The sequence below is a fragment of the Schistocerca americana genome, chromosome 1 (assembly GCF_021461395.2).
Source record: "Schistocerca americana isolate TAMUIC-IGC-003095 chromosome 1, iqSchAmer2.1, whole genome shotgun sequence".
Taxonomy (NCBI): domain Eukaryota; kingdom Metazoa; phylum Arthropoda; class Insecta; order Orthoptera; family Acrididae; genus Schistocerca; species Schistocerca americana.
Window position 1 is genome coordinate 792,690,457 of NC_060119.1, and position 16,766 is coordinate 792,707,222.

Below are 16,766 nucleotides of genomic sequence, written 5' to 3' on the forward strand. Positions count from 1 at the left end.
TGTTGCACCTAAAGACAATTTTGTTTTCATGTTCCTCATTTTATTGTGTTTTCTCTCTGCATTGAGTACATAGTTTTGCGTATCTATTGGTGAATAATTGCATAGTGAAGATGTAATCTGGGAGGTGGTAGTCTTGTACTGTGAATTACATATTTGATAGAAGTTGTTACCTTGAATGAGTTTGCTGTTTGCAGAAACATTAGGTTGATTTATGTGAATGTATTTGCTGATTATTGTCGATACCATGGTGCTGATTTAGTTGTGCACAGATGCCATGACATAAGTGATGTGGAAAAGCACTGGAAAAGTAAGACAATGAGACGTCTACAAGAAAAAGGGTATTAAATTGGGAATACATGGAATGTACAAAACCAGGAAGAGAACAGTTTAAAATCAATACTGAATACTAAATGATATCATATGTGAAGGATTAGCTATATATCTCAACTCACTGTACTGGAGTGTAAAATTTGCAGTGTACACCAAGTGAAGAGCCCAGAACCATTCTGAAGAATGTAACTTGCCAAAAAATGCAGAGGAAGATATTTTTAAATGAAACACAAAGTGAAAAATGAAAATTGTGAATGTGCAGCCTATTATTGTAAAATAAGGTGAGCAGAATGTGTCAACTGAAACACATAATATGACACAAAGTTTCTCTTGTAAGAAGAAGCCTGGTGGTAAAGACATCTGACTTTGAACTGTTTTGTTATCTTCACCAAAGGCGACAAAGTAAATATTCCAGAATTTGAATCAAGAATGACTGTCAATGTACCTAACTTAGAGGTAGATATCCTTGGAGTAGTGAAGCAACTTAAGTCACTTAAGAAAAGCAAGTCATCCAGTCCAGACTGTATACCATTTAGATTCCTTTCAGAGTATTCAGAGTATGCTGATGCAATAGCCCCACACTTAACAATCATATATAACTGCTTGCTCAACAAATGATCCATACCCAAAGACTGGAAGATTGCACAGGTCATACCAATATTCAAGAAAGACAATAGGAGTAATCCACCTAATTACAGGCCCGTATCATTAATGTCGATATGCAGCAGGATGTTGGAACATATATTGTGTTCAAACATTATGAATTACATCGAACAGAACAGTCTATTGACACACAGTCAACATGCTTTTAGAAAACTTCGTTCTTGCGAAATACGACTAGCTCTTTAATCATACAAAGTTTTGAGTTCTATCGACAAGGGATTACAGATTGATTCCATATTTCTAGATTTCCAAAGGCTGTACCTCGCAAGCGACTTGTAGTCATATTGCATGCTTATGGAATATCGTCTCAAGTTATGTGAATGGATTCGTGGTTTCCTGTCAGAGAGGTCACAGTTCATAGTAATTGGCAAAGTCATCAAGTAAAACAGAAGTGATTTCTGATGTTCCCCGAGGTAGTGTTACAGGCCCTCTGCGTACCTTATTTATATAAACGATTTAGGAGACAATCTGAGCAGCTGTCTTAGGTTGTTTGTAGATGATGCTGCCATTTATTGTCTAGTAAAATCCTCACAAGATCAGAACAAATTGTAAAATTATTGAGAAAAGATATGTGTATAGTGCGAAAATTGGCAGTTGACCCTAAATAATGAAAAATGTGAGATCATCCACATGCATGCTGAAAGGAATCCATTAAACTTTGGTAAATCAGTCAAATCTAAATGGTGTAAATTCAACTAAATACCTAGGAATTACAATTACAAACAAATTGGAAAGAATACATAGAAAATGCTGTGGTGAAGGAAAACCGAAGAATGCGTTTTATAGGCAGAACACTTAGAAGGTGCAACAGACTTACTAAAGAGACTGCCTACACTTCACTTGTCCATCCTCTTTTGGAGCACTGCTGCACGGTGTGCAATCCTTACTGGGTAGAATTAAGTTAGTACATCAAGGAAGTTCAAAGAAGAGATATAGGGGAGAGAGTGACACGGACGTGATACAGAATTTGGGGCAGACATAATTAAAACAAAGGCATTTATCATTGCGGTGGAAACTTCCCGTTAAATTTTACTTCCCAACTTTCACCTCCGAATACGAAAATATTTTGTGGACACCAACCTACATAGTGAGAAACAATCATCGTAATAAAATAAGGGAAATCAGAGCTCATGTGGAAATATATAGGTGTTGGTTTTTTCTGCACGCTGTTTGAGAGTGGAATAATAGACAATTATTGTCAAGGTAGTTCTATGAACCCTCTGCGAGCACTTATGTGTGATTTGCAGTGTATCCATGTAGATTTATAAGGGGCATTAAAAAAGAAATGAGCCGGAGGCATAATTACAGAAAACAGTACCTGTATGTTAGAAGTGTGACACGAGGCAGTGAATGGCTGCGATGTTAGCCAGTTCTGCACGTACAGCTGGACATTGTCGTCCGAGGTGAATTGTTTGCCCCTCAGAGCGTTTTTAAAGGGACCAAAAATGGTGTAATCACAGGGAGAGACGTCCGGACTGTGTGGAGGGTGGACGAGAACCTCCCATTTGAATTTCTGCAGGAGTGCTGTGACTGTGTTGGCCATATGAGGCTTTGCATTGTCCTCAAGCAGAATGAACCGATGAGTGAGATCGCCTGGTCGTTTTGATGTGATCGCTTGGTGAAGGGTGGTCAAGGTTTGCGAGTGACGCTGGGCATTAACTATTGTCCCATGCTGCAGGAAGTGAATCAGAAGGGAGTCACCTTAAAAAGGCTCCGAGGGGCAAAGGATTCACTATGGATGACAATGTCCAGCTGTACATGTGGAACTGGTTAACATCGCAGCTCCTGGAATTTTATGAGACAGCCATTTACCGCCTTGTGTCACAGTGGGACAAGTGTCTCAACAGCCAGGGTCAATACTTCTACACATACAGGTAGTGGTTTCTGTAATTATGCCTCTTGGCTCGTTTATTTTTGAACGCCCCTTGTTGGTTCAGATGTAGATCACTTATAGAAGAGGGAATAAAATCACAACTTTTGCCGCTCACTTACTAGCTCAGCTCTACTTCTGCAGTCTTTTTTATAAAAGTAAATAATCTAGTATTGCAGCACAAAATTAACATGCAAGACTATATTAAAGTGGATTTTATTTGAAGGAAAAAATTAAAAATAAATTAATAATTTGTAAGATTTGATACATATTAAGATTTGTAACTTCCACCTCAAGCTACTATTTTGTCAATTTTTCTATCTGTTATTTGATTCTGATGCATAAGACAGCATACAGTTTTCACACAAAACTCATTATATTTAAACAGAACAAAATTACTTTTTTAAATGAAAAGTTGGGTATTACATAACTTTGCTACATAACAGAATAAGACTAATCACAAATACAGTGTGGCTGTAAGGCACGCAGTGAAATGTAAATTCTGTAAAAATTATAGGTCTGCTGTGGAAGAATTAGTCTTTTGTTTATCTATTTATGGTTTACACTGGAACTGACACTAAAAAGATGTGCAAGCATTCATGGTAGTTTCCTTTGAATGGTGTGAAATAAATAATTATTTTGATGTTCTCTCTCTCTCTCTCTCTCTCTCTCTCTCTCTCTCTCTCTCTGAAACCTGAAACTTCGTCATATTGTACACCTTAACAGCTTCACCAACATGTTAGCTCTCAAGCAACTGAATGGGTAGACTATTGACCTCAGCAGTTGAGTCCCATAGTGCTCAGAGCCGTTTGAACTGAATGGGTACAGTGTACAAATAAGTGAAATGGACATACAGCATGTTATCATCATCACACCCATAACAGATTAAGTGCCGTTGTCAGGGATGATCCACTAGTCATCTTTTCCTTGGCTGGTCCATGTAGCTTCTTCTTTATAGATGACCAGTAAACTCCCGATTCTTTAAAGAATCGAACTCTCATGTTTGAAACAGATTTCAACATTGGATTTCTTTACAGATGAGTTGAGGTGGTAAATATCTGACATTAAGCATGTAAGCAAGAAAAAGTTTACAAAATGTTTGAAATTATACTTAAAATTTGTTATAAGTTGCTAAGTGCTCCCATTATGAAATACTGGATGAATATACTCTGGGTAATTTGTGCTCTATTTTAAGGAAAAGCAAGTTTTCCACACATCTCGTATATCCCCTGAATTGTGTGTCATACAATGATGTAATTTTGCAGGTATATTCAGTGGTATGTATGCGTACTGTCTGCAAACTGTATTATGAATAGAACTGGTAGTGAAGAAGTAACAAATTAAAACGTGTCTGATGCTGAAGTGTTGCTGCATGAACAATGAAAATATAGGAAGTGATAAACTTTTTTCCTTTCATAATTTTGTGGTGAATTTCAGAGTGAGAAAAAAATTCTGTAAAGGTTTACAATTATGTGTAAAGTTTGTTGGAAGTTGCCAAGTTCTTTCATTATCAAATACTGGATGAGTAAAGTCTGGGTATTTGCGCACCATCAGTTATGCAGCCTCAAGACACACAGTTTTTGACTGTAATATTTGTCTTACTCTGTTAAACTTTTGACTTAAGATTATATCTCTTAATGAATAATTATGATACATTTCAAATTTTTGAATTTGGTTAATAATTATCTGAAATATTGAAAACCAACTTTTGATGCCTCTGAAAGCAATTAGATAGGCAATCTGCAACTGATACCGAGTTCCAGGATAGTTGCTTATTACTCTAGATATGCAAGAACTAACTTTGACACAAGTTTCATCTAATGGAAAAAGATGAGACAGGATATGATGGGCTTTGTTAGTATTGTGTTGTGTTTTCTGCTTGTTGTTCACAGGCAATTGTAGCTGAATACTAGCCCCATTTTTTTCTGATGAGCCACACTTATAGACACCACATAGAATAAAAGTTCAGAAATTTATAACAAGATCATTCTTTTTAATCCTATTTATGATATTGGCACAATTTTGATAGCAATGGCTAAAACTCACTGTTATCATTTCTCAAATATAACTAAAATGCTGAATTATTGCCGCTTAAAAATATGTTGGGTTCAACAAAAACAACTCCTCCCCAAATGTTTCTCACAGAAAACAGCCTGCCATTGACAATGACCGTTGTCTGTTTTAAGTCTGTGGTTGTGATTTTGTAATGTATTCTGAAATCAGTGTTCCATGATTGGGAAGGGTGGGGGGTGGGGGTAGAGAGAGTGGGAGGGGGGGGGGGGGAGGGGGGGGAGAGACCGGGGGGGGGGGGGGAGCGGGGAGGGAAGAGCGATGCTTTCAAGGCTGATGGACAAAGAAAATGTAAACCAGCCCGAAAAAAGTGTTCAAACCAAATTCAATAACAGATTCTGTGCAGTTCCTGGCTTTGCAGAGAGCTTTTTGAACGTCTCAACCAGGAATTTTTCACTCCATTAGTCTCTATATGAGCAATATCTGCCTGAAATATTGCAGTAAAGATGATGCACAAACTTTTTCTATGAGAGTATCTCATTTCTTTGGCCCAGACTCTAATGATTAATATATAATAGTTACAGTATCCTGTCTGGGTGTGCCCAATGTGCTACTTGTTCAATCTGTGATACATTTGATAAAAGCAGATTTCTACTACTGATGTTAATGACAAGATCGAATTGGTTGTGCAAATAAAATTTCATTTAAGAAAATGAGAACAATCTGTGAATTAAAAGTACTCTTCAGGCAACATGCTCAGCAAGGGTAAATGTATCTCTTCATTGCATCAAAAATATTTCAGTTATTCAGCTAACAATCAGAAAAATAATTTACAAAATAAACCACTCATGGACCTATTCTCCCAAGCATAAAGGAGTTGTAAAGATGTGACAGAAAGAAGTGATTATCTCAATTGCTTCACCACTAAAAAAACAAGCAACATTTGGTGAGAGATTTATTTTTAATTTCATATGGAAGCACAGATCAGAACAAAATTTCTGTCATGATATGCTTCCTACATATGACGGGCCACAGAAAGTGGAGGAGCCTCCCAGAAGAGTGCACTAATCATAATATTCCCATTTGGGCATCCCCTGGGCAACAGTGAACCACTGGCTAATCCTTCCAGTTGGTGCTGCAATACAGCAAACATGGTCACTACAGAAACTGTTAAATCAGATAACTTAACTCTTTTTCATTAGAAGCCATTCTCTTTTGCTAACATTCAGACTTTCTCCTTAATTTTGAATAAGAAGAATCAAGTTGCTGATGTACAACAACACAGGGGTAGAGCTATTATTTCTTCTAACAACATACAGCACATTTCATCACATTTGCAACGAAGAAAAATTGTTAATATTTAACGCAAAGAAAGTTCTTCAGTGGTACTTCAGACCTCCTGCGAAGAAAACTTAAACTTAAGAGTTTACAGTAGTTATGCAGTAGCACTCCACAGCAAATAGAATAGTTGACTTTCAATGCATTTTACAGTGATGGACTCAGTACATCAGAAGCTCAGGTTCACAGCTCTGTACTTACTTTCTGTATGCATGAGAGCAATAACTTCAACACACTGAATTTCTTGTCAGAGGGCAATGTCAAACTCTGTATTAACTTTCTTGATGCGTGAGAGCCAAAACTTCAGCATGCTGAATTTCTTGAATGTCAAACTACACTTGAGTGTCATTGAATCAAACAATAGTAGAGGACAGGAAGCATGAACAGTTGTTATAGGAAGATTTTATAACAAAAATTTCCTTTCTCATTGAGGACTGTATCTCACAAAAAAAAGTGTGTTGTTAGGCTGCAGTATCTGCAATGTGAGGCCACTGGAAGTTTCGTGTATCTTCAGAAGGCAAAATAAAAAATGTAATTCAGAAGAAGATCAAGATGATATGATTTAGACATTTTTTCCTCGCCTGAAAAATATAGATAGAAAATGGAATGTTTGCTTCATCTGTCACCTGTTTTGACAAAACTGTAGTTGAATAATTTTATATTATTTTATTTTATTTTATTTATTTATTTTTGAGTCATCAGTCTTCTGACTGATATGATGCAGCTTGCAATGAATTCCTCTCCTCTGCCACTACTTTTCAGTTCAGAGTAGCACTTGCAACCTACATCCTCAATTACGAGGGAAGATTGGAAAGTAATACTACCAAAAAGTTTAATAGGTAACAAAATTAAAAAAAAATCACAGATGAACTTATAGCTTTTACCAATTTTTCTACATAGTCTTCAATGTTTTGAACACATTTCTCCCATCATGGCACCAGGTTCAGTATGCTCTTTTCGTAGAAGTCCATTTGTTTGGAGTATATCCATTTGTGGACTGCTGATTTTGCTTCCACATCTGTTGCAAGGTATTGGTTGGCCAGCAATCTCTTTTTTGGACCAGACAGGTGAAAGTCCAATGGTGTAAAGTCCGGACTGTATGGTGGCTGCTGGAGCACCTCACACCCAAATTTGACGATTTTATCACAAGCAGGAGCACCAACATGGGCGTGATCAGTCTCATGAAGTTTGACAGCATCAGAATTATTGTTGTGTTTGTCACAAAGGGCGCAGCACAACTTAACCGAAGTTTTAATGTAGGCTGTAGCATCCACAGTGGTCTTGTGTTCAGCAAAGTCCACCAATAACACATTATGCATATCCCAGGACACTGCTAGAAGCACTTTCCTAGCAGAGTAATTTCCTAGCAGATTGATTAACTTTGTATTTTTTTCATACTGGAGAACCAGCATGTTTCCACTCCGTAGAGGCCTGCTTGGTTTCGGGCTTATAGTGATATGTTTATGACTCATCATCAGAGATGATTCCTTTCAGAAAGTTGTGTCCTTCTGTGGTGTAATGCATTAAGTGATCCAAGCTTATCATCATTCATGGGTCCTTGGGGTTGTTGTCATGTTCTGTGGCGCCCAGCGAGCACTGACTTTATGAAATTTCAGCATGGAATGAACAATATCATTCACTGCACCGTAGGAAATGTTGAACCACTGCTATAAGGTTCAAAATTGCTACCTCAGTGGCTCTGACATTCTGTGGGCTTGCAGCTGTTACTGGCCGCTTGGTGCATAGCGAATCACGAAGGTTCACATCACCACTTGGGAATATGTGCACCACCTGTAAACACTGCTACAGTCCAAACAGTTTTCCTCATACACACCATGAAAGTCCCTGTGAATTTCACTTGGTTTATGTCCTGTGGCCCACAAATATCGAACTGCACTTTGCTGCTCTTCACAAGTTGAAGACAATAACATGCACATTATTTTTGCTTTGTATTTCAGGCTTCTCTCGCTAGAGCTCCACATGAAATTAAAATATCCTCTGTAGTGCAAACTTCAAACTATATTGTCATGAAATTTCAACATTCCAGCTGCAATACCAGGGGAGGAAAAAAATTATTATGTGTTACTTTCTGATCCTCCCTTATATTTACTGGATGTATTCCAATCTCTGCATTCCTCTACAGTTTTTCTTCCTCTGCAGTTCCCTCTAGTACTATAGAAGCTATTTTGTGATCTCTTAACAGATGTCCTACTGTCCTGCCCCTTCTTCTTGTCAGTGTTTTCCATATATTCCATTCTTTGCTGATTCTGCCAAGAACCACCTCATTCCTTCCCTTACCAGTTCACCTAATTTTCAACAGTCTTCTGTAGCACTGCATCTCAAATGCTTTGATTCTCTTTTGTTTGGGTTTTCCCACAGTCTGTGTTTCACTGTCATACAATACCATGCTCTGTAGTGATCAAATTATCATGACAAATTTAATATGGATAGACAACTAGCTGATTGTGGATTGTGATTTTTCTCCAGCATATTCAATACTGTATAATATTTCATGTTTGCAGCAGATCATCACTTACATACAAGCATGATATTTCAACTGGACACCTGCCATCCATCTTTTGGTCAACAAAAACTGGAGAGGCTCCCATGTTGCACTATTTATTAGAAAACTATGTGTTGTGCACAGCTGTCGTGCTTATTTTTAAGGCTATCCACACCACCCTCTGACACAAACAGCACCAAGAGTGCCGTGATGAAACTCAGCTACTTGATGGGGTACTGACTGAAGTGGTACTGTGCTAAGTCACTGGAATAACATTTGGGAGGCTGGTGTTTCAAATGTCCATTGTGCCATCCTGGTTTAGGTTTCTCATTGTTTCCTTAAAATCACTTAATGCAAATGCTGGGATAGCACCTCTGAAAAGGAGAGTGGTGATTTTCTTCCCCAGTCTGAGCTATGGCTCCATTTCTAAGGATGTTATAATCAGTGTAATGTTGAACCCCAATCTTCCTTTCATATCTTTTTAAGTGCTTCCTGTTGTGGCCTTATTCTGTTAAACGTTCTTTGAGGACTTCATGAAAATTTTCAGATTCCATGCAATATTCAGTTGATCACTGCTACCATGGTTAATAATGTTTACTGCAAAGCATTTCTGTACGAACTTTTTAATAATGAAGTCTCAAAAAACTGTTGCTGTAGCTAAATTACAGTTTCCTCATATTCCAGTCAATGTCTAATGGATATAAAGTGCTCACCAATAGGTGGTTTGCAGCAGGTGAGTGCAGTGTTGGTGTTCACTGTAACAAATACATATATACAACGTGGTGGACTTCATCAGTAGAATCAAATTTTCACTTTGCAGCAGGGTATGCACTGATATGAAACTTCGTGGCAGATTAAAACTCTGTGCCAGACCTAGACTCAAACTTGGGACTTTCGTCGGCAAGTGATCTACCCTGTGAGCTACCCAGCACAGTTCATAACCTGTCCTCACAGGATTACTCCCCCCAGTGCCTCATTTCCTACCTTCTAAATTTCACAGAAGTTCTCATGCGAAAATTGCAGGAGGAGCAGTTGTGGAAAAAAGAATATAGCAGAGACATTGCTTAGACTTGGGGCCTTCCATCGAAACAGCTCACTTCACTTGGTGTTGATAAGGTCTCACTATTCCCAACCATCATACTTGCAGAGTCTTTAGCATTGGTTATCATAAAATTTCAGATGGGCATCACTGCTTTATTCTGGTAATGCTTCCCGAATTTATATGTACTCATGAGTTTATTTGAAAGGTTGGCAGGTACCGTTGGAATCCATCTTTATACCTTTGCATCCAGCTTTTTTATGTAGGAGTTTGAGGAGAGAGCTGCAACCTGTTGAGCCTGCTATTGGTGAGCTCTGTATTTCCATTAGGCCTTGACTAGAATATGAGGAAACTATAATTTTAGCTGCAGCAACAGTGTTTTGAGACTCCATTATTGAAAAGTTCGTACAGATGTGCTTTTAAGTAAAACCTCATTTTTGGAGGTATAGTGACAATACTTTCATATTGTGACCCTATGTGGAAACTTATTGGAGTTTTTTATGACGTCTTAATTCTAGTCATAAGAATATACATTTTGCATAGAAATAGAAAAGACAGTTATTTACTGTTCATGGACATTGTAGTCAGACATAAAAATGGTGGCTCTCCGGAGAATTTGGTTATCTTTAGTAATGTGCTGTCTTAAGCTTCGATGATTTTGAATTTAAGTTATTTTCCAGCTACCTCCTTAAGCGCAGCCATTCTGAAATTGATACTTGATGATTAACTACTGCAGAAGACTGGAGTTTATAAAATACCTTGTTAGTATGATGTGGCTTCTATCAGTCAGACAATATACACTGTGAAAAAGTGTTGCAGTGAATATAAATCCCAACAAGTCTGCTGTAGCTGAGCCCTGTGTCTCCATATTCAGCAGAATACATACTTTAAAAATATTTGTTGCAACGACGTCATTTTCTGGCTCCATTGTTAGAGAGCCGTAGAGATGTGCATTGCTGAAACCGTATTAGATGTAACGTGATCAAAAATAGAATAAACTGAAACCCACGGAATGCAACAGTCCTTTGAACAGCTGAAGTTTGCACGTCCACCGTCAATGGCATTGCTATTGTCTGTATATCACCATTACAATGCGGCTGACAGTTGAATATGAAAGAGAGGATTTTGTTGCTTCACTATATTATGTACAAGCTCAATATAGCTCCAGTAGCAGCAGCTGTGTAGTTTCATACTGATTACGCTCACATGAATTCTTTTTGTAAGATTGTGATAGTCCTATCACTTTCCTACTCAATTTCATAATTATCTTCATAAATTCGGTAAGAGAAACATGCTGCACCGAGAAACAAAGCATATAAGAACAAATCACAACAGTTACCCAACAAACCCAATTGTTGTCCACCGATAAGTGGTAATGGTCAACTAAGGTAGCAGAGCGATATGACAGTTGTCCACAGGATGGAAGATGTGACCAAACTCATGCTCAGATTGTTTGTTACTGTGGTAGCTGTCCTATAATAAACTAGCTGTCAATCACTTTTTTATTCTTATCCAAATGTAGGTAGTGTGGACGGTCTTGTTATTACAATCATTTCCCATGCTGAAATTATGTAGAGTATACCAATTAACAGTGCTCCATGGAAGTGTGTGCCATTCTTCGGTGATTTGCCTAAAGCTCTCTGGCAGATATCCAGTTGAAATATTTTGCTTAAAAGTAAATGACTATTGACTATAACCACCAATCGCTGAGTACTTGGTATGCTGTGAAAACTACAAGAGCAACTAGCCAGTTCTTCAGTCAGATGAATGACCACTCTGTTGATAAACATGCAGGACACCACAATGCCAGCCTGTAAGCTGTTTTGATTTCCTTTCCACCACTTCTCACCAGAGTATCAGTTCCTCCGAACTAGGTAGATGGGAACTTTTCCCCCAGAATATCTTCTGTTCTTGCAACTGTGCTGAACTAGACCTCTGTTTGATTACTTCTTACTGTCATCTGTTTATGCTTACATTCCCTCTCCTGTTGTTTTCTACACAATTGATCCTTTAGCCAAACCTTGTACTTATACTCCCTACATATCAAATTAGTTTTGTATGTCACATTTTCAGTACTTATTTTCTACTTTTGTTGAGAGCCACTGGTCTCCCTCTTTATTGTGCTGTCTATTACCTCTCTTACCCACAGCCAAGGTAATCACAACCTCTGTCATCGAACTCCAGTATCCAGATGATAATTTTGTAATGGCTAACTTGGAGGAAGCGCTTCACGCTATTTCGAATGCATAATAAGCATCAGCCTGAATGTCAACATCAGGAAAACACAAATTTTGCATCAGCCTTCACCGGATATTAACTGTAAAAATGCAACTGTAACACACAGTAGTGAAATCCTGTGAAATGTTGAGCATTTTTCATTCCTTTGCAGCCATCTTTCAAATAACACAAATATTGATACTGAAATCCAGTATCACATAAGATGTACTAGTGCAACTTTTGGCCATTTGTGGAACAGAGTCTTCAATAACCATGGCTTCAGCATTCACACTAAGCTCTTTGTCTATCAAATTATCATTGTACCAACTGTCACTTATGAGTTGAGGTCTGGACCACCTATAAAAGACATGTGACGCTCCTCGAGAAGTATCATCAGCAATGCCTCAGTAGAAAACTTAAATGGTGAGATTGGCTTAGCAATATTATTATTCTATAGGAAACAAATACTATTAGCATGGAGGCCATTATCATCAAACACCAACTTTGATGGACGGTCATTTTATCAGCATGCCTGACATACATATACCAAAACAGATAATTTATCCCCAACTCAAAAATGGACAAGGAAAGCAAGGAGGGTAACTGAAATGGTACAAAGACATTCTTGAGCAACACTTAAAAAAAATTACAAAATTGAAGCCAGTAATTGGGAAACTACTACCTCCTATCTTCCGATGTGGCATTGGGCTGTTTACGATGGCTTATAATACTGTGAAAACCAGTGGTGAAGACTAAGATTGAACATGGAGCCATAGGAAAGAGCAAGAAAATCTCTTGACAAATAATCTGCAGGAACTTGTGGTTGCCCTGGCAGAATGTGCCCTCACTTTAGTAGAAAATATGGTTCCAAGATTGGTCTTCTGAGCTACCCATTATTACAATACAGGTAATGTTTTGATAGTTTAATGCTACAGCCTTTCCTTGAGTCATAAAATCTGGCTTTCCTCATTTGTGTGAGTAATTCAGAACTGTACTCGATATAAGAAGTGGTTGTGTCAAAGTGTTATGCGTGTATGCGAGTTGTCAACAGGAACACATGAAGTAGTGAAACTTTGCTAGCTTTCTGACAAGTCCTTTTTCATACAGTACTTGCACAGTGTTTTATCAAAAATATCTGGACACCTATTTGTGGACATTACCATGAGGTGTGTCCACACTTGACCTTTATGGTGGCTGGAACTCTGTTATAGACTCTTTCAGTGAGGTGTCTGAATGTCCATGAGGAATGACGGCCCATTCTTTTTCAAGAACTGAAACCAGAGAAGATAGTGATGCTCGATAGCATGATTCATAACTTAAAATCACTCATTTCTAGTCATCCACTATCCAGAGGCGCCGCTCTTTACACCACCTCAAGTGTTGTTAAGCACTGACTTTAGAAATGAGTGGTTAATGAGGAGCACTTGTCTATGGAACCCCATTCTTTTTAACTTTCTATGCACTGACATTGTGCTAACTGGACTGCTGGTAGCACTTTGGTACTCAAGTGATTTCTTCTACTGGTTTCATGCAATGCTTTACAACCACCCTCTGCAACACTCGATGGACCTTGTCTATCAGTACATAAGATGTACGTGGTCTTGGTGTTGCTGAACTTTAAAAGGATCTGTTACTCAGCTGACATCCAATGCCTCATACATGTTTGAAGTTGCAGAGCTCTCATGACAAATTCTGCTGTGACTGCTTCTCTATTGACAACACAATACTCCCTGCCTCCTTTCATACTGGAGGGGGGGGGGGGGGGGGGCTGCCTCTCATGACATTTAGTGGACAATTTTGCATTACATGTGATTCTGTATTCTGTGATATGAGTGATGCATGGTACCAGGAGAGAGAGAGAGAGAGAGATGCCTACTTTATTACTGTCCCAGAGAATACACCTTAATGTTAGGTTCTGAGTAGCAACTGAAAATCTGAACGAATGCAGCTGAAAGATCGTCATGATCTAATTAGAAACTGGACCACTCGATAACAGTTCTTGAAGGTACGGTTGAATACATGGTCTGTCATTGTAAGGAAACACTGCTGTATGGTTTGTTGTTGGTATCAAGGTGCCAGCCATGGATAGTATGTAGGGTAACATTGTGCTGGCTGAATACCCATGCCAGGACTGCAGTTTGGCAGGTAGAGTGTGATGAGGTCTCCTGTTGGGCTGGGTGGATGAGGGGAGAAAAGAGATGATGAGCAGGAGTGGGAGCATTAAGGGAGGGTAGCTCAGAGGGAGAGTAAGAGGCAGCAGGTACACGCGATATGAAGTGCGATTGGATGTGACGCACAGGCACCCGAGAGGGCTGTGGTCGTGCCCGTGTAAAATACTGTGCAGGAACTGCAGCAGAGCTGGTATATGGCATGGCTACTTTTGCAGGTATCCCTGTCCTGATGAGATAGGATAAGTCTTTCGTGAGAGTAGAGTAGGGTGTGCTGAGTGGTTGAATGTGGCAGGTCTTGCACCCATCCCAAATAAATGTCTGCTCCATCTATCGGCATCAGTTCAGCTTTTTGGAACCACATAGATGAGAGTTTCCTTGCAACTCATCCTTTGTTGTTTCCACAGTCCTCCTGGCCTAAATCTTTATTAACTCCGTGCACCCAAGTTCTCTTTTCCAGTAACCCCTTCCTCTGATCTATCGACCCTCTCAATCCGCACTCTCAATTCGTCATCATTGTGCACTTTATGAACACAGCAGCTCCAGTGCCAATGCATCAAACCCCTGCATTGTGCACCTAGTGCCTCTTCCTCCCGCATTCCTCTCTCCCAGACCTGATGCCTTCCTCTGTACCATCAGCCACATTTCCTCAATCCTCCGTCTCACTCACTGCCTCTTTGGTACCATCACTGACCTCAGCCAACCCAACAACCCTGCACTCCAGTCTTGCTACTCAACTGCACTCCTGGAATTGGGTATTCAGCTGATACAGTTTAGCTGTGGAGAGTTCATCTGTGCTCAGTGACACAACTTTAAAGACACTGATGTATTGTGGAACTTACTGTGAATGGTGGCCAGCTATATGAATTTCACTTGTCTCTATTTGCATTTCATCATTTCAAATGAATTCTGATATAGCTCCCAGTGGAAAGCCACAATGTTTCTGTTTGCTTCATTATCAGGAGACTGTTAATGTCTTGTATGTATTGATTTTGCTGTTGGCAACATTTTAAACAAAACCAATAAATTATGGAATTATATGTAGAAGATTTCACCATGAAATCATTCTTCATGATATCTCATTTATGATCAGATGTTAAATAACTCTCAGATGTTTTCCAGTAATTAAAAAATGATGGAATGTAAATGCAAGTAAAATTTTCTGTCTTAGGACAGTTTTGCAACATAGTTTCTACGAGGACCGCTGAATGGAGTGAGTCTTGGATAGCAATTTAGTTTCCAGAATATTTTTTCCCCCCTTCTTCTTTCGTCAGGTCAGTATATTTGACATTAGCCTGATGCATGTGCTGTAGATTTGATTATTCATTATTTTAAGTTGATATATTGAAATATAACACAAACATTGATTTTATCACTTGGTCTGTACCTCTGTAATCCCTGCCTATCCTGTTTGGTCTCCAATTCAGATCGAAATGTTGCAGCCTGTAGATGTAAAATACTTTTTTAGATGTCAGCCCCGTAAGAGCCAGTACTGTTACTATTGCAGCACTGTGAACGTCTTGTTCAAGAATTACAACGGCAGCTGTTGGAGGAACGTGAGAAGCTTGCAGTCGCCATGAGAGTTGATGAGAGCAAGGACTATGCCATTTCCCAATTACAGACTGCTTGGGAAAAGTTGGTTGGCCATTGGCACGATCTTGAGGACGAGCGTAATGAGCTTGCACAGCAGCTGCAAGACCATAAAATCACTGCTGCCCAGGAGGTTACTGAGCTACAAGAGGTAATTCTGTGTGATTTTATTAAACAGTGGAGACTCCAGGTAGGAATATTAACAGTGTAGGAAAAGACAGATTGATACTTACCATAAACAGAACTTGTTAAATTGCGGGCATAATTAGGAGACACATAAATGAAGCTTGTGGCCACAGCCTTCATCAACAAAAGATAGATCCACACACCATTCATACAAACAAGCAAGCTCACCTCATGCACACATGGTGCCAACTCTAGCATCTCGAGCTGGAACGCCAGGTATTCTGACCTGATATGCTGGAGTTGGTGGTCATGTGTGCATGAGGTGTGCTTTCTTGTGTGTATGAATGGTGTATGTGTCTCTCTTTTGCTGATGAAGGCTGTGGCTGGAAGCTTAATGTGAGTGTCATCTAATTGTGCCTGTCGGCAGTTTAACATGTCTTCTTTACCATAAACAGCAATCTGCCTTTTCTTACATTGTTGTATATTTTATTGTTACTTACTTCACTGCATAAAGTTATTTTCTTGGTTTTGTAGTTTTATTGATGCTTCACTGATGTTTAACTGATGTGGGACATGAATGAAGTGGTTTATTCTTTTATGGATCCAGAAACTGGTGCACTTGAAAAGTAGTTATTTGAGGCCTTTTCTGGATAAGTGTTTAAGGCATTGGACGTAGTGAGGAGTTAAATATGGATCAACCAGAATCTAAATTTCTGGTGCTCTAGGTTGTGATCCCAATGGCTCACATTGAAGACAAGAGACAATCCACTTTCGATAATGGCGTATAATTATTCAGTATATGCAGTGTGCTCAATTTCTGCTTATTGTGATGACTTTCTTCCTCATACTGTGTTTTTAAATTAATCTGAGGAAATGAAAGTGGTTGTGGAGATTTTTTTTTTTTTTTTAAGG

General features: G+C 38.9%; 1 protein-coding gene across 2 annotated transcripts in view; it reads left to right on the top strand.

Annotated features, from left to right (window-relative positions):
* Window positions 1–16,766, top strand: part of LOC124612477 — a 230,798-nt gene that overhangs the window by 68,516 nt on the left and 145,516 nt on the right. For both annotated transcript variants that reach the window (XM_047140715.1, XM_047140722.1), the window contains exon 5: window positions 15,646–15,879. In XM_047140715.1, coding sequence (XP_046996671.1) covers window positions 15,646–15,879 — 234 coding nt within the window. The remainder of the gene's footprint in view (window positions 1–15,645; window positions 15,880–16,766) is intronic.